At 52.2% G+C, this 17,895-nt stretch overlaps 1 protein-coding gene across 1 annotated transcript; it reads right to left on the bottom strand.

Annotated features, from left to right (window-relative positions):
- Window positions 1-2,470: 2,470 nt before the first annotated feature.
- LOC119459286 (uncharacterized) lies at window positions 2,471-17,308 on the bottom strand. Its single transcript, XM_037721097.1, has 4 exons — window positions 17,210-17,308; window positions 3,457-4,163; window positions 3,079-3,327; window positions 2,471-2,867 (listed from the first exon to the last, which is right to left on the bottom strand). Exons 1-4 carry the CDS (start codon window positions 17,306-17,308, stop codon window positions 2,471-2,473), a joined length of 1,452 nt encoding a protein of 483 aa, XP_037577025.1.
- Between the last annotated feature and the right edge of the window lie 587 nt (window positions 17,309-17,895).

Genomic DNA, 17,895 nt, shown 5'->3' with positions numbered 1-17,895 from the left:
CCGTATAAAGTTGTAAATACTCGCTTACTAAATAAATAAAGAAGCACATGTCACGCGCGTACAGGTAAACATGAACACATATTGCTCGATGACCGCCGAAACTTGTGAAAACGCTGGAGTGGGAATGCGCGGTTGCGAGCAAATTGACCTTTGCGCTGTCTCCCGCTTCAACGCGAACTAAACATCAAAAGCACCGCGCATACGAAGCTACCGGCACTCGGTTTTGAAGATGAGTCCCCCATGGATGCGCACTTCGTGCACATCGCAGATCGCATTCGACATACAGCGCCCGCGCGGAAGCTCCGTGAGCAGCAGCTGCGAGAGGAGAACGCAATCGTTAAGAACGTCCATATAATTGCTATCGCAATAAAAGCTATGATGACATGTTTTGTGGCCATTTGCCTGTCGTCGCGTGTGATGGTTATTCTTTGATCCTTAGCTGCATTCTGATCTTGCCATCCCTCGAGTAGCTCACTTTCCCGGACAGGTGCGTCTGCGTCAGCAGGAGTTCGGTGTGTTGCGACATTACGTACCCGAGCACATGAGGATGGGACCCTCCCGCACCTAGCCGTGCGTGGCTGAGCCGTGTCCGGGGAAAAGGGGATCCTGGGGGGTTGGGCCAATGCTTAAATGCTTGTACCTTTGTCGCCCTTCGGCGGAGGCAACACACCCCTTTGGCATCGGCTTCACGCAGACGGCACTCCCGGACTGGCTCATCCAGGAGAAATCGGTAGTTGCCTTTTCTTATCGCACTCTCCAACCTCCGTCCGTCTCTCTCACTTTCAATCTTTCCTATCTTCACCTCTCTTCTATATTACTTCCGATCTTGGCAGCGAGGGTTAACCCTGTGTGAGTAGCCAACCTAGGTTATTTCATATTCGGTTATAGTGGTGACGTGCAGCTGGCGTCTGCAGAACCTGCAGGCACTGCAGCGTCCCCTTGTAGGACTCCTAGGTGGGTCGATTGCGTTCCTGCCGAAATATCAACATTCGCATGGCTAGTTCTTTTCCCGTGCTTTGTGATCGCCGCCAAAAAGAGGGGGCGCACCAACGTATTTAAATTTTTAGGCCGACAAATTAAGAACTTTCCACGCTACGACGTGGTACATAGCGAGAAAGCTGAAAAGACCGCGAGAGTGATCTTGTCAAGATCCGCCCCAGACTCGGGAACAATGGGGGGTCGAGGCAACCTTCGTCCCAGAGACGACACGCAGCGTGCCGGTGGTGAACGATGACTGACCCCGAGCACCTGTGCTCGTCGGTGTTTATTCGGTGCGATGAACCAATGTAGCCCACCGAGCTTGGCGGGTCCCTGGGCCTAACGGGCCAACGAAGATTGTGGCTGGGGTGACGTTACATGATCGTCACACCCCTACCCCCAGTTTGTCCACGCAAACAATAGAAACAAAAATTTCCTGTTATCCAGGTGAGTAACGGTCCGGCGGCCTCCGCTGTCGAGTACTCCGCCTGGGCACAGCTGTTGACGATCCGGGTGGGGCAACTCCGGGTGCTGGCTCGGCCAGTCTCGCTCCGTCCGGAGGTTTGGCAGTGACCAGCCTTGAGAATGGCGCCGAACTTTATAATGGGCCAACGGGCGCCGCGCAACTGGCGATGCTTACCGCCTCTGGTGCTTTGATGGCAGCGACCGGTGTTGCCGTTGGTCCCTCTGCGGGCTGGACTTGTGAAGTGGCGCCCGAGGTTGCAAGTTGGGTCATGAGGCGAGGCCGAACATGGTCGGCGTGCCGCTGCGACGTGTTCTCGTCCGGCATGCGGACAAGCCGCGGTGAGGCGCTGACAGGAGTCGAGGTAGGATAGCACCTGTTTGGCGGACCAGGGTGCTAAGTCGAGAACTACCAACTCCGGCAAAGGCCCGGTACGGCGCCCTCGGTCAGCAGCCAGTTTCCGCTTCAGCTGTTTCAGGAGTGCTGTGGACCGGAGGTCCGGATACAAGACGTCCAAGGGTGTCTTGACCATCCAGCCCAACAGGAGCTCACAGGGGGCACGGCCAGTGACATCGCGGGGCGTAGTCCGGTACTGAAACAGTACCCGGGCAACCTGCGTCCGGAAATCTCCAGCCTTACTCTTCTTGAGCTTGTCCTTGATCGTCGGCACCACCCATTCGGCTGTACCGCTTGAAGCAGGGTGGTAGGGCGGAGCCATCTTCCGGCTAATTTCGTTCTTCGTCATCCAGGTCCGGTACAATGTGCCGGACCTGCCTGACGGGTAGGAATGGTCGCGCCTGCTGAAGGAGTGCTGACGGGTAGGACCTCCGCCCACTTCGAAAATGTGTCAACCACTACCACGAAGTAGTGGCCCTTCAAGGGGTCCCCAAAATACTCATGCAAGTGGGACCAGCGTCTCTGTGGGGACGGCCAGGGAGTGATCTCCGCATGACGTGAGGCCCGCTGATGCTCCTGGCAAACTTGGCAGCTCTGACCCTTGTGAGCGATGTCCTGATCCAGGCCAGGCCACTAAAGGAGGGACCGGGCCACGATCTTTGTCTTTTCCACACCAGGATGACCCGCGTGCAGCAATTGCAGGACCCTGGACCGGATACATTGTGGGATTACCACCCTGGAACCCCACAGTAGGCAGCCCTGCTGCAGGCTCAGCTCGGCAGCCTTGTGACTGTACGCCTGCTGCACCAACTCCTCCCCTCGGGACACCGCCTTGGCCACCTGGGATAGGACTGGGACCCGGCTGGTTGTTCGCGACACCACAGATCTGGAGAGTACCACCGGGTACGTGTGCTCCAGCATGAACACTCCAGCAAGCTCTGGAATAGTTGCAGGCACCTCCGGCAGGGGCAGGTGGCTCAGGGCATCAGCAGGTGCCAGGTCCTTTCCCTGACGATAGACCAGCCGGTAGCTGTAGGCCGCAAGCCTCAAGGCCCAGCGCACTACTCTAGGTGATGCCTGCACAGGAACGGCCTTGTCCGGCCCCGCAGCGGCTTGTGGTCCGTGACCGCCTCAAATTTCCTGCCCCACAGGTACTGGTGAAAGCGCTCAAATCCCCAACATGAGGACCAGGCCTTCCTTATCAAGCTGGCTCTGCAGCAAGAAGCCGGCGGGAAGCAAACGACAAAGGACGTTCCTGGCCATCCTTGTCCCAGTGTGCCAGGACGGCTCCCACGCCGTACGGTGACGCATCTACAGCAAGAACGACAGGCTTGTCCGGACCGAAGTGTACCAGCACTGGAGCCTTGGTGATAAGCTCCTTGCTGTGCTGGAATGCCATGTCCTGCTCCTTCTTCCAGGCACGCTGCTGACCATGTAGAAGCAGAAGATGGAGGTGCTGTAGATGCGCCGAAAGGTTCGACAGGAAACTCCTGTACGTAGAAGTTAATGAGGCCGAGGTAGCTCTGAAGCTCCTTCTTGTTGAGGAGTTTTCACGCCTTGAGCACAGCATCAACTTTGCGGGGGGAGGGGGGCGGGGACAGGCCGGTCAGGGAAATTACGTGTCCCATATACTCAACGCTGAAGGCCAGGCAAACGCACTTTTCCAGCTTGAGTTGAGACCGGCGTCCTGCAATCGTGCCAGGACGTTGGGTAGGTTCTGCAGGTGGTCCCCGTCGTCGGTGCCGGTACCCAGGATGTGGTCCAAGTTCACCGCCACGTTCCTCATGCCACTGAAGAGGTTGTCCATCTTTCTCTGAAAAATGGCCGCGGTTGAAACCACGCTAAACGGTAGGCGCATGTACTGGAAGAGCCCGAAAGTTGTCGATATCGTGAAATACTTCCGCGAGGCATCCTGAAGCACCAGCTGTTGGTAAGCGTCTCTGAGGTCGAGCTTTGCGAACTTCTGTCCCCCGGTCAACGCTGACCAGAGATCTTCAATTCGGGGGAGCGGGTACTTTTCGACAGCAGCAATGGGGTTGAGGGTAACCTTGAAATTCCCGCACATCCTGACACTGCAGTCTCGCTTGAGGGCTGGAACTGTGGGAGCGGCCCACTCAGACGTCTTGACGGGCACCAGGGTGCCCTTTCGCTGTAACCGTTGCAGCTGCTGGCTGACCCCATCCTTCAGGGTGAACGGCAGTGGGCGAGGCTTGAAAACACGAGGCCGGGCTCCCTCAGGAACATAGATGCTAGCCGTCGTGGCGGCGAAAGTGCCCAACTCCAGTTGGAACACGGACGTGAAATCCGTCAGGGATGGTTGGGACGTCTGTAACCACATCCAGGGCGGCCTCCTGGTACTCCGGCAACCGGAAGCCCAGTGCGTGAATACAGTTTAATCCCAGCAGCGTCAGTGACGACCCCTTGGTTGAATAAACCCAGGCGGCACGTCAGCTCGGACCAACGTTCGATACCGATTGGCACTTCCTGGCCGAATGATGGCCTAAGGTTAACAGCGTGGTTCCAATATGGGCTTTGCCGTTCTGATTCCTGGCCGGATCATGGCCTAAGATTAACAGCGTGGATCGAATATGGGCTGGACCATTCCTTTAGGGATCCAACGCTGGCCCTCTTTGCACATGTAGTAAACAATATTAGCACTGCCGTTCATTGAGGCTGGAATTATTGGACCGTCATTCCTGTGGATGTGCCAACATGGGTTGCTCAGTTGGCTTTCTTGGAACAACATAGGGCTTGTAGTGTGCAAGCTTTTGTTCCCAAATTTTTAAATGTATTTTTGTACGACTTGGTAAGCTTAACTTATGTTTAAAAACGTCAAGACAAACGTAATATCTGGGGTTGTAGGTGCATGCCTAATTCAAAATATGATTACGATCGAGACACGTCGCAGTGGGGGACTATCCTGACCACCTGTTTTGTTTGTTTTTTTCCCATGCACCCAATGCATGGTACACAGGCCTTCTTGTACTCCGCTTTACCGAAATGCGCCTCCCTAAAAAAACGGAAACAAGGGTACGTCTTGCGCATTTGCCGGCGCATTGTACGTTTCGCATGCGCGCACCGCGGCTTTGAAGGATCAAGATTCTGGGCAGAATCAAGACTTTCGCTGCCAGAGAGCTGGTGTAGTCGTTTTAAATTGCCTCGGAGATGGAATGCATGTGTTAGTGAAACTTCAATTTATATTGTTACGAGGCATTGCGTATGAGCCTGCCCTTAAAAGACTGCTGTGCTACGCGAAGAGGAAGAAGACGGGACATGCTTCGTGAGATGCTGTCAGCCATTCCCTGGTAGCTGCAGCCTGTATATATATTGTCTCTCCAGTGTACTTGTGAATCCCCGTGACAATTTGGTGGAGCTGCGGAGTACCAGAAGACGCGCTGTACAACGGAGCTCCGCAGTGGTCGTCGAGTCGGGGTCATCATTATGACAGACGAGACCACGACCACGCCGCCTACGCCGGCCAGTGCGATGCCTGCACCAGCGCCGACCACAACGTCAACGATCGTCGTTACGCACCTTAAAGACCCAGGAACGTTCTGCGGTACGGATGAAGTTGACGTCGACGATTGGATTGCCAATTATGAACGCATCAGTGAGGTCAATCGTTGGGACCCGACGATGATGCTGGCGAACGTGCTGTTTTACCTCAAAGGAACGGCAAAAGTGTGGTTCGATAACCATGAGGCAGAGATTGGCAGTTGGGACACCTTCAAAACAAAACTTAGTGCCTTGTTTGGGAAGCCCATGGGTCGAAAGGCGGCCGCTACGCAAGAGCTGTCCATCCGCGCTCAGACGTCCACCGAACCATACATCTCCTACATTCAGGACGTCTTGGCTCTTTGCCGTAAAGTGGACATGAACATGACGGAGTCGGACAAGGTTGGTCACGTACTAAAGGGAATCGCAGACGATGCGTTCAACCTATTACTGTGCCGAAATTGTGCGACCGTCGACGCAATTATTGAAGAATGCCGGCGTTTTGAGCAGGCCAAAAGTCGGCGTATTGCGAGGTCATTCGCTCGGCTACCGAACACCGCCCCGACGTCATCATGCGAAGACGGACAGGCCTCTCGTATGCAGTCATCGCCACCGTCGGAAATTACACGAATCGTCCGTCGGGAAATCGAAGCTATTGCTCCTGCTCTCCCCAACAACGGCCACGGCGATTTTCACGTGCCGGCCGTTTCCCTGGTCCAGTCCATTGTGCGGGAGGAACTCGGCAACTTGGGTTTCGCCGTCTGCACCGTTGCTCAGTCTCGGACAACTGACTTTCGCCCTAGGTCGCCGCCTCGCCGGAGATCACCGCCCCAGGAACAACGGTTTTATCCGCGCTCTCGTAATCCGGCTGAATGGCGGACGGCAGATGATCGGCCGATTTGCTTCCACTGTCGCCGTATCGGTCACGTTGCGCGCCATTGCAACAACCGTTGGGTGTCGCCGTTAACCCGGGATGACACTGCTAGCCGCACCGACAACTACCGCCGTTTTCAGCCCGCTCAGCCATACCAACCATACAACACTGATAGCTACCGCCGCTTGCAGCCTTTTGAGCCGTTCAACTTCGATGCCACCCCTACGCCGCACAGCCGTTCCCCGTCGCCCCGAGGTCATCAGTCCCGTTCGCCGCCAGCGCGTCGGCCATCGTCTCCTTCGCCTCTACGACGACGTCCGACATCGCCGCTCAACCTTCAACAGGGAAACTAAGGGATGCAGCTCTTAGAGGTGACGCTGCATCTTCGACTTGCACCTCAAATCCTCTCCTCGTATTGCCGACGCGACGAAACTTGATCGACGTTGACGTTGACGGCTTAACTGTTCCCGCACTCGTCGATACTGGGGCACAAATATCCGTGATGAGTAATTACCTTCGTCGTCGCCTTAAGAAAGTACTTACCCCCGCCGCTACTGGTATTATTCGCGTCGCTGATGGAAGAAGTCCCGTCGTCATCGGAATGTGCACAGCTCGCATCACCATTGCCGGTCACCATATATCTGTTTTGTTTACGGTTCTCGAGCAATGCCCCAACGACGTCATTCTCGGACTTGATTTCTTGTCGGCCCATGCCGCTCTCATTGACTGTGCAACCGGCATCCTTCAACTTGAGCTTCCTCAAATGGCGGATGTTCCAGATTTACCGTCACACCGCTTATGCTCTGTCGATTATGTTCGGTTGGCACCGCAAGCCGCCACGTGTGTTGCATTGACGACGGCATCTCCAGTTCCAGACGGCGACTACATAGTGTCTCCACTAGTTGAAGTACTGTTGACCAGAAATATTGCTGTGCCACACACCCTCGTGACTGTTGTCGACAACCACGTCCAGCTCCCGCTTCTGAACTTCAGCAACTCGACTCAAGCTCTCCCGCAAGGCATCGCAGTGGCCAACGTGTCTGCGCTTGATGAATGCGACGTCGCGGCACTAGACGCGGACACTTGTTCGTCCTTTCTCGCAAGCGGTCCGGCGAGTCCACTCCCCGACGAAATTACCACGATGATTGCCCCTGATCTTCCGACTTGTCAAGCCACGGAACTCCACCACCTCCTAACGACCTATAGGGATATCTTCGACTTCGATGACCACCCTCTCGGTCAAACGTCTCTCGTAAGTCATCGAATAAATACCGGAGATGCTATTCCTATCAGACGGCGACCCTATCGTGTGTCCCATTCCGAACGCCAGGTCATACAACGAGAAGTCGACAAGATGCTCTCTAAAGACGTCATAGAGGCTTCCTCAAGTCCGTGGGCGTCACCTGTCGTCTTGGTCAAAAAGAAGGATGGCAGTTGGAGATTTTGCGTCGACTATCGTGCCTTAAACAAAATAACGCGCAAAGACGTATATCCGCTGCCACGGATCGATGACGCCCTGGACTGTCTTCACGGTGCGAAGTACTTCTCATCCATCGACCTGCGCTCGGGTTACTGGCAGATTTCTGTTGATGACTTGGATCGGGAAAAGACTGCCTTTATCACACCGGACGGCCTCTATCAGTTCAAAGTTATGCCCTTTGGACTGTGCAACGCCCCCGCAACGTTCGAACGCATGATGGACGCTCTCCTTCGTGGCTACAAATGGTCTATCTGCCTCTGCTACCTAGACGACGTCATTGTGTTTTCCCCAACGTTTGAAAGCCACCTTACTCGTTTGGCGACCATTCTAGCTATCTTTCGTCGAGCAGGGCTCCAGCTAAACTCCAAAAAGTGTAATTTCGGCAGACAACAAATCACTGTGCTTGGTCATCTTGTAAGTGCTACAGGTGTCCAACCTGACCCTGCCAAGATTAGCGCTGTTAAGAACTTCCCTGTGCCCTCGTCTACTAAAGCTGTTCGGAGTTTCATTGGATTATGCTCCTACTTCCGCCGTTTTATACGAAACTTCGCCATCATAGCCCGACCCCTCAATGACCTTCTCAAGAAGGACGTGCCCTTCTCGTGGGGCCCCGACCAAGCAACCGCATTCTCGGCGCTGACCAACTTGCTCACTTCACCGCCTATCTTGGCTCACTTTGACCCATCTGCGCCTACTGAGGTTCGCACAGATGCTAGTGGGCATGGAATTGGCGCCGTCCTCGCTCAGCACCAGCATGGCCACACACGCGTTATTGCATACGCCAGCCGCCTGCTCTCCACATCAGAACGGAACTATTCTATCACAGAGCGCGAATGCCTTGCATTGGTTTGGGCTGTCGCAAAATTTCGCCCGTATTTGTACGGCCGCGCATTCTCGGTTCTTACCGACCACCACGCTCTTTGTTGGCTGTCCTCGCTCAAGGACCCAACTGGTCGCCTTGGTCGCTGGGCTCTGAGGCTACAGGAATATACCTTTGAGGTACTTTATAAATCGGGTAGGCTGCATCACGATGCCGATTGTCTTTCGCGCTATCCTGTGGACCCTGCTAGCCTCGCTGACCATGAGCATGATTCCTGTGTGCTGGCCATCTCTGATCTACGCGACATCGGCAACGAACAGCGTCGGGATGCAGCCCTAAAGCTCACCATTCAGCAACTCTCTTCTGCGCGTTCCGACCCTGCTCTACGCCAGTATGTCCTACGCGATGACGTCCTTTACCGTCGCAACATGAAACCTGACGGTCCAGAATTCTTGCTAGTTATTCCCCGACACCTGCGCACCGCCATTCTTCAACATCTACATGATGCTCCAACTGCCGGCCACCTGGGCGTTTCACGCACCTATGACCGCGTGCGACAGCGGTTCTTTTGGCCTGGCTTATATCGTTCAGTGCGCCGATACGTTGCTGCCTGCGAACGCTGTCAACGCCGCAAACGTCCTGCTCTTCCTCAGGCTGGCCTGCTTCAACCTGTCGACATTCCACCGGAGCCTTTCTTCCGCATCGGCCTTGACTTGCTCGGACCTTTCCCTACGTCCGTATCCGGCAACAAATGGATTGCCGTCGCAACTGACTACGCCACCAGATATGCCATCACGCGCGCCATGCCCAGTAGCTGCGCTACCGACGTTGCCGACTTTCTGCTCAATGACGTCATTCTTCGACACGGAGCTCCGCGTCAGCTTCTTACGGATCGTGGACGCTGTTTCCTTGCAAAGGTCATTGACGAAATTCTGCGTAGCTGCTCTACTGAACATCGCCTTACGACAGCCTATCATCCACAGACCAACGGTCTTACCGAGCGGCTCAACCGAACTCTTACGGATATGCTGTCCATGTACGTCTCTACTGATCACCGCGATTGGGACGCCGCCCTACCCTACGTTACATTTGCCTACAACTCGTCCCGACATGACACTGCCGGCTATTCGCCGTTCTTTCTCCTGTACGGCCGCAACCCTGCGTTGCCCTTCGAGACGCTCCTTCCTGCTGATCCATCCGTACCCACCGCATATGCTCAGGACGTCCTCTCCCGAGCCAGAATGGCTCGCCAGGTTGCTCACACTAGGCTGTGTGCGTCGCAGGCCTCCCAAAAAAAGCGCTATGATAGCCGGCACCGCGAAGTAGAGTACCCTCCTGAATCTCTGGTCCTACTCTGGACGCCGTCTCGACGCCAAGGCCTGTGCGATAAGCTCCTCCCTCGCTACACAGGACCCTACAAGGTTCTCCGCAAGCTCAACGATGTTGACTACCTCATCACTCCGCTCCGAGATCGCCCATCTTCTTCTTTTGCGTCTGCTGCTGATGTTGTACATGTGTCGCGGCTAAAACCCTACTACACCAGCAGTGCTGACTCATTTTAGAAGGCGCCGTGACGGCGCTCAGTCCGCCGGGGGTGATGTTACGAGGCATTGCGTATGAGCCTGCCCTTAAAAGACTGCTGTGCTACGCGAAGAGGAAGAAGACGGGACATGCTTCGTGAGATGCTGTCAGCCATTCCCTGGTAGCAGCAGCCTGTATATATATTGTCTCTCCAGTGTACTTGTGAATCCCCGTGACAATATGTTTAGCAGCTAGGAAAGGTACTTTCGTGGCATGTTGCGGTGACATTATTCATGCTAATATTTCAATGGGTTTCTTTATCGCTTCATTGCGCATGCGTGGTAAACTTTTTATATGGATGCATCGGAGGGAAAAAAATGTTTAAAGTTTGCGCTTGTCCGTGTTAATACCCTCTCGTCCTTGCCTGTCTTTGGTGCATCATGTTCACTTTTTTTCTGTTTACTTTTCGTTCTTCAACCTTGCCAACCCCCCTTTTCTCCCTCACACACCTGGTCAGCGCTATGAATGAAGCACTCGGGTAGCTACATGCTGCTAAGTAGAATCGGCAGTGCGTGCAGGCACGGCCAGCGTTAGATTAACGTTGGGCACGGCGGACTGCGGGGGGTCACTATTGTCCCCCTTGTCTCCCTCCGTCGCTGCCGCCCGAAGTTCGCGGTGTGTCTACGTCCTGAGGGGGAGAGGGTGGTGTTTACGCCGCTTTCTTCATTCACCCTTTCCTCGTACCCTTTCCTTCTATGCATAGCTAGCATACTGACGGGTGGCGTGACTGCTTGCAGACTTGCCTGTACTTGTCAGCGCACTGGTATCATGAAAAAATGCTCGCTTGCGGTCATCATTCCCTACTGCAAAGCCTACATCTTAAAATATGCAGCAAATGTGCCCCGCAGTTTTGCGAGTATTACAACTAAGGAAACAAGAAAAAAAAAGTCGGCGCTGGCGGCAACAGCCTTCGATTTGGGATGAACTCGGAAACGCAGAAACGTGGATCTTACAGCGGTGAGTGCATTTATTTTGCGCATGTTGCTAATTTTCTAAGGTGCTAGATGGAGTAAATTAGGAAATGGCGCATTGAGTTGTGTGTTTTACAAGCGAGATTGTTTCAATGAAGCAAATTTCACGATACTACATGTTGCCTTAAAAATTATGTCCGGCAACCTAAGCGCTTTTTCTTGGCGCTTTAATTCCACGATTTGTGTGCAAATTACTGTTGAAGTTTTACCATTTATTATAGCTTTGTTGCTTCCTTAACGTTGCAATTTTTTTTATTCACGTTGATCTGCACTGCATCGATTTGTCGATTTGGGACGGCCTGGAGCACGGTGTGTCATGGCGATTACAATGTTATGTTGCGTTTGCCTGCTATAATGTTGGGGCAGTGATGTCTGGATTATAAATTTTGGTTGACTAAAAATTGAAAACAGCTATTTATGTGTAATGATTACATTTCACATATGATTATATATTTTCCAATGCCATTTATTTACACGAATACATTTTCATATAACTGCTAGACCGTTGTCGAGCTCCCCGTAGTGGGGGAACGCAATTATTTCAGGAAAAAGCTGACAAATGAAAGTAAAATGGTGGTCTTCACTGCTACAAAATGGTGCTATCGCAGTAAGTGAGCGCAGAGCCAAAAGAATAATTTAAATGTGCTATTTTGTTTTATTTATTTTTTGCCCACGTGAGTTTAGGCTATGATACATTTATAGTGTATATCAATCAACGTTTACTGAACAGAAACGCTGTGAGCTGGATATATAATTCTTTTATACTGTATTACGATGAATGCTATAAACTGCTGCCATGCCAACCCAAGCATTATCACACAATATATATTCTACTGAAACAGCCCTGACTAAGGTAGAGTGCCAGTAATTGCCTAACTTATTTTATTAACAGCCTTGAATAGTGCCCAGCGTAGAACATGTGTAAATCCCTGTTTGTGAATTTCACCCAAATTCCAGGGCTTTGATTTTATCATGCTACGGCTGCTGCCTGATCCTGCTAGTCAATCCGAGGAACTGGGCTTGTTCTCGGTAAGCGTCATTTCCCGCAAGCGAACGCGGCAGTATTTTTGTTTCTTTCCGTGCAATAAATTCCTATTTTCGCTAGTGCTTCCTGACGCAACTTGTCGAATTTCACATGTAAAATTTTGCACGAAGGCCGCATTGTATGCACACTATTTGAAACTCGGCATTTTATGCTGTAATAAGTTTTGTTGCACTTCTTTAATTTTGAAGTGCTACGTTGACTAGGTGTGAGGTGTAAACAAGACGGATGGATCCTGCGCTTCTTGTTTGTTGTAAATCTTTTCTCGTAACTTCTTCTACGAAAGATGCCATATATGTTGGAATATTAAATAATGTTGCCTCAATTTTTTGCCGCAAAATTTACTAGCTCCTTCGAACTCTCAGCTCGAACTTCAGTTCCCCCCCTCCCCCCCCCCCCCTTCTACGGCATTTCCGGGGGTCAAGCGCCCCCCGCATCAGTCATCCCCGCCAGCAACGCCATCGCCACCCCAACCGTCTGTCAAGAAAAGGTGCCCTGTCAAGTGTCTCCCCACCGTCCGCTCTCCCCCCCCCCCCCTCCTTTTCTTACAAAGGATATTTTTTAAAAGCTACACACTGCCAGCTCTAAAGAATACCCCCTGAAGAAGGAGCCGAATGGACCCCTAAACATCGGGATAATAAATTATCTTATTTGGTTGGAGTCACTCTCGAAGTCCTCATTGTTTTCCCAATCAGACAGGTAATTGTGTCGAAATGCTTAGCTTCAATTCTATTCTTGGAGTATGGTGATTTGCCAACAAGAAAACATTGCCACATACATTTGTCATTCCGTCATCTCTGATCATATTTGTTTTTATTTTCCAGCGCAAGTATCTGCTCCAAATAAGGGGGAAGTCATTGTGGGAGGTGGCAGCAAATGGAATGAAACCACTGCATCATCGCGGTCCTCAGGGGTCTGACCAGCCAGCCGTATTCAGAGCGCTGCCCAACCAGCCTACCCACGTCAGCTCCCTGCCCTGAAAGCCCTGGCCAGCCCACCGTCCACGGCACCTGGCCTAATTCCTATTCTCAGGGTCTTGCCTAATCCACCGTCATCCACCTAGCTTCACGAGAGATGGCTATTTGGCACTTGTTTGCAAATAAACTGTTTTAACACAACCCAGCGTCACCCATTTAGGTCGACGGAAAGTGCCTGTTTGTGCTTATTTATTTGTAAATAAACTGTTATAAAATTGTCTTTCAGTATTCTTTTATCATTATTTGCATGCGTAGAGGACTTCTGATTCTTGACCTAATACATTTATATCGCGTTTTCCTAGCGACAATTGATATAGCCAGTATGGGGACAATTGCTCTAAAAATGCCACTAGCAAAACGCTCGCGGTAATGGCTGCAATGTCTCGAGCCAGCATATTTACGAGATTCGTCATGCAAGAGAGAGTGGCCGAAAGCTGGAATTAATAATGGCAACGAAATGGCTCATCGCTGGTACTACGCTAGCAAAACAATGGCTGTTGTATTGGCATAACATTCGGCCTATCTTGGTTTCAACTAAGGGCCAGCTTTGGATTGTGTTGCACTTTGCTAAGATGCCAGCATTGGTTAAGGACTGGTACCAATTTTTGCGAGAATTGGACCATGCTTGGACCATTGCTGGTGTGCTGCCTGGGAAGAGGAAGGGTTGCCTCCCTGGGACCAAAGCGAACGCTGACCTGGGCCTGCCCCTGGACCTGGGATAGCTGCGCAGCATGACACGCGAAGCCTCGACGGACACGTCGGGGAAAGCACGCTTCAACATGGTTGCCTGAATATGGGGTGCCCATGAAAATGTGGTGCCCACAGGCTTCGACAGTCAGCACATACGGTGGCACAGATGACGGAACAAGGCCTGTGCGCCACTAGGGTTGGTAATATCGATGAACGATTAATCGAATAGTTGAATAAAAGTATCCCGCAAAACGATTAATCTTCATCGATGTCCACCTTTCATTTAATCGACTTAATCGATTACACGTGTTCGATTAATCGTTTTCTATAGTTTCACAGGAGTTGCGCGAAAATTTTGAAATCGTACTAGAATGGCGGAGCATGAGCAATGACTGAGCGGCTGTGGTAGAGCGACTGTCGACGTTTTTTTCCGAGTCCCAAGTGATGCCGAGCTGAATGCTTCCCCTCTCTCCGCCCACTCCGCACACGCCACCAGACGCCGGAGGCTTGAAATGCCCTCGCAATTCAAGGCATACTATAGCACCCCAGACGTTAATCGTCGTGTCACTCCGAGTCCACTAAAGACGTGGCACAACATGCGCCCCGGTTGGAAGCAGGTATTTGATATAACGATGAAGTTCATGTGGCTTCCAGCAAATCTGTAGCTTCTGAGCGTCTATTCCCGCATGCTGATTGTGTGGCCATTCAAAGGTGTTGGTTTCACCCGAACATCCCAGCGAATTGGCATTCCTTCACTCTGTAGAAAAAAGCACGTGGCCTAAAATTCTAAACCATGGTTTTGGAGGAGGTGGTGGTGTTGCAGCAGGCGGGGTTAGCCTACAAAGCCGGCAATTGTTCCGCCTGAGCCTCCTATGAGTTGAAATCAGGGGTGTGTCACCAGGTGTCAATAAGCCCCGTGGGTCACAGGAAGGCAATCAGCACTCGTTGCACTCTCTCCCTGATAGCTGCAGGCCCTCCGGAGAAAACAACGTCCTCAAAGATCCTGTGCTAAAGACCACTCTTTTGCAGGCTGTCGGCCATCGCGTTTCTTTCTGGGTCAAACTGTGTGGGCATAGCCAAATGAAATGTTCAATGTCGCCGATATCACTACATAAGGCACAGAGCGGGGCAGCGCAACGTCCAGGCTTGGATGATCAAGTCGGGGTGTACGCGGAGTTGGTTTTGATGCGGCACAACAGCGTCACTTCCTCGCGAGTAAGTCCATGGATCACGCAAGTTTGGTGTGGAGTCTTGTGGATCACCCTAAAGTTATTACGCATTGCATCTTCAGAGTTCTGAGAAATGCTTGGCGCTCTTACTTTTGGGACACATGTCAGCGCTAGGCGTGCAATAAGTGCATCAGCTTTTTCGTTTTTTTTTCAATTCTTACGTGGCATGGGATCTATTGAACGTTTACGTTAAATTACTTGCTCATTAGATCTTTGGACAGTGCTAGAGATTGCCTTGTAAACTCCTCTCGAGGTAGGCCAAGATGTAATCGTTGTAATGCTGACTTTGAGTCCATCAGTACCACGATATCTTGTGCCGAATATAGGCCCGTGGTTTTCGCAAGGCCGCGGTAATTGCGGCGCTTTCTACTGTTGTAGAGGAAACTACGCGATCTAGGTGGCCAGACCAGGATACAGGTATGCAGAATTCCGCTGCGCGGCCATCTGTTTGTGCCCACACCGACCCGTCTGTGTACGCTTGTAAGTGACTTTCATACGCTATGCTCAAGTGGTCCAGTACAAGGAACGTAGCTTCGGCAGTTGGAATGGTGCGCTTCGCCAGTAGCCAGGGTACATTGAAGCTGCAGGCGAAGTCCAAAAAAGACTATAGCGGGTCGATCGACTACTCCGTGCAGGCCATTTCAGTTCTAAATATCGGAAGGTGTTCACCGGCGCATGGAAAAGGGAGCGAATTGTATTAGCCGCCGGAGACGCGCCGTGCCTGTGGGGAACGCGCCTAGCTGCGCGAACAAGGCCTGAGATACCAAAAGGCGCCCTGGGAGAGACTGCTTCATTAGTAACTCTAGCGGCCATCGTCATCTTCATCAGCAGCCTTTTATTTATGGCACGCTCCGGTGCATGGGTATGCGTATGTGCCTCGTTCCTCGTGCTGTGGGCTGCGAGGTTTAAAAAAAAAGAAGAATAAAATATAGTCTCTTCAAAATATGAATTTTCTTTAGCATTCCCACTGCCGCCTGATTCTTGGCCTATCCTCCTTAGTGGGTGCGAGCCATAACGGAGGTGCATCATCATCATCATCATCATAGTCTCTTCTGCTCCTACCATCGGCCTCAACAGTTCGTTGTTCTGTCGCTCGCCGACTCACGCATTATTATAGTGGACCTAACCTCGGTCTGTATAGTAACCTTCTTGTTTGAAGCTGCCCGTGGAACTCCCATCGCCAAGCGAAGTCCCTTCCTATATACTGCCTCTAAGCGCTCGAATTGACTCGGTGATGGAGATATGAGTGGCAACTGATAGAGAATGCGGCTTGTTATAAGTGCAGAGTTGAGTGAAAGCCCGGACATTGGATTGTTTCCCCAACGTACACCTGCCAAGCGACGAAGTGCGTCGACTCTTTGTACTCGCGCAGCCACGAAATTTTCAACTACGCGTCGCCACAGTTGCTTGTTTATATGGTGATGCCCAGGAAACGAAGAATAGTTGCACGACGAATTGGATGGCCTCTGATATCCAGCGTCAAACGTGCTGGCTTCCGCCTGACTCCAGTAATTTTCTTTTCTCCTGTGCATATTGCAATTACTTGCGTATTTTAGTTGGACTTGACCTTTTACTTCTGGCATTTTTTTATTTTTTGTGTACATTTTATAACGAATAATGTCTATATTTTCAAAGGCCACTAGCGCCAACTCTATTTAGTCTTCAACAAATTAAAGATTAAACTTCATACACTTGCATTTCTAACTTGGTTCAACCTCCCAAACATTAAAAATAGGGTGGTATAAAATGTGCCCGGCAAGAATTTCGATTAATCTATGAAAAAGCCTGCATCGAAAGCGATTAATCGATTAGAGGCTAAAGTGATGAACGATTAATCGTTAATCGAATAAAAATATTAATCGACCATCCCTATGCGCCACATGTCGAAGATTGGTGAGTTCTCGGCCACAACGTGGAGCCTGGCGTCGTAAGGACATGCATGTCCTCGTCGCGAACCTTTGCGACAGCTACCCTGACCACGGGCTGGTGTGGAACCTGGGCTTGATCCAGGCTGCTGCAGCAGAACGCTGTTCGTCCTCCCCCCCCTGGCAAACCCGTGCAAGGTGTTCAGCTTTTCCGCACGCGAAGCATTGTGCTTGGGAGAACTGGCACTGTGAGGGGAGTGGTCACCACCGCAGCGGCTGCACGTACCGCCCTTAGTCGCCAATTTTGTCGACCATTGCTTCCGTCGACGGTGAGCCGGTCGTGCGTACATTCTCGCCGGCGTCCTTGGCCGCAGTGTCCATCGCCTGCGCTGCCCTCACTACGTCGTCCAGCGATGGGTCAGGACGCACCGGGAGTCGTGTCTGCATGGCGGGATTGTTTATCCCGAAGGCGAAACGGCCCCGGAGCAGCGAGTCGAGCTGGTCGCCGAAGGCGCAGGCACTCGCTAACCCTCGTAACGCAGTGACCAACTGTACGAGGGTCTCTCCTTCGCGGCGGCTCCGGTTGTTGAAGCGAAAACGCTCCTATAAGGTGGACGGTGCCGGGCTAAAATGCGACCGCAGTGTGGTGAGCAGCTCACTCAGCGTCTTGACATGTGGTGTGGCCGGCTTGAAGAGGCCGAGCTGGAGACTGAAGCCGCGGGTCCCGTAGCTTGCCAGGAAAATGTCCCGCTGTTTCGCCTCGGGTGTGTTCTTCGCCCGGAAAAACACGTGAACTTGTTCCTCGTAAACTGGCCAGGCGGTCCCATCACCCTCGAGCGGCTCGAGCCTCCCGTACAGCGGCATGGCGGAAAGAATGGGGGGCGGTGTTCGGCCGCTCTCGGTGGCTTCGGTCGACACGTGCGCTTCCTTCGTCGCCAGTGTCACGATCTGCCCCGGACTCGTAAACGAGGACGGGTCAAGGCAACGTTCACCTCAGACACGACACGCAGCGTGCTGGTGGTGAACGATGACTG

The sequence above is a fragment of the Dermacentor silvarum genome, chromosome 7 (genome assembly GCF_013339745.2).
Source record: "Dermacentor silvarum isolate Dsil-2018 chromosome 7, BIME_Dsil_1.4, whole genome shotgun sequence".
NCBI lineage: Eukaryota > Metazoa > Arthropoda > Arachnida > Ixodida > Ixodidae > Dermacentor > Dermacentor silvarum.
Note: the sequence above shows the minus strand (reverse complement) of the source record. Positions and strands in the feature narration are given on the sequence as shown.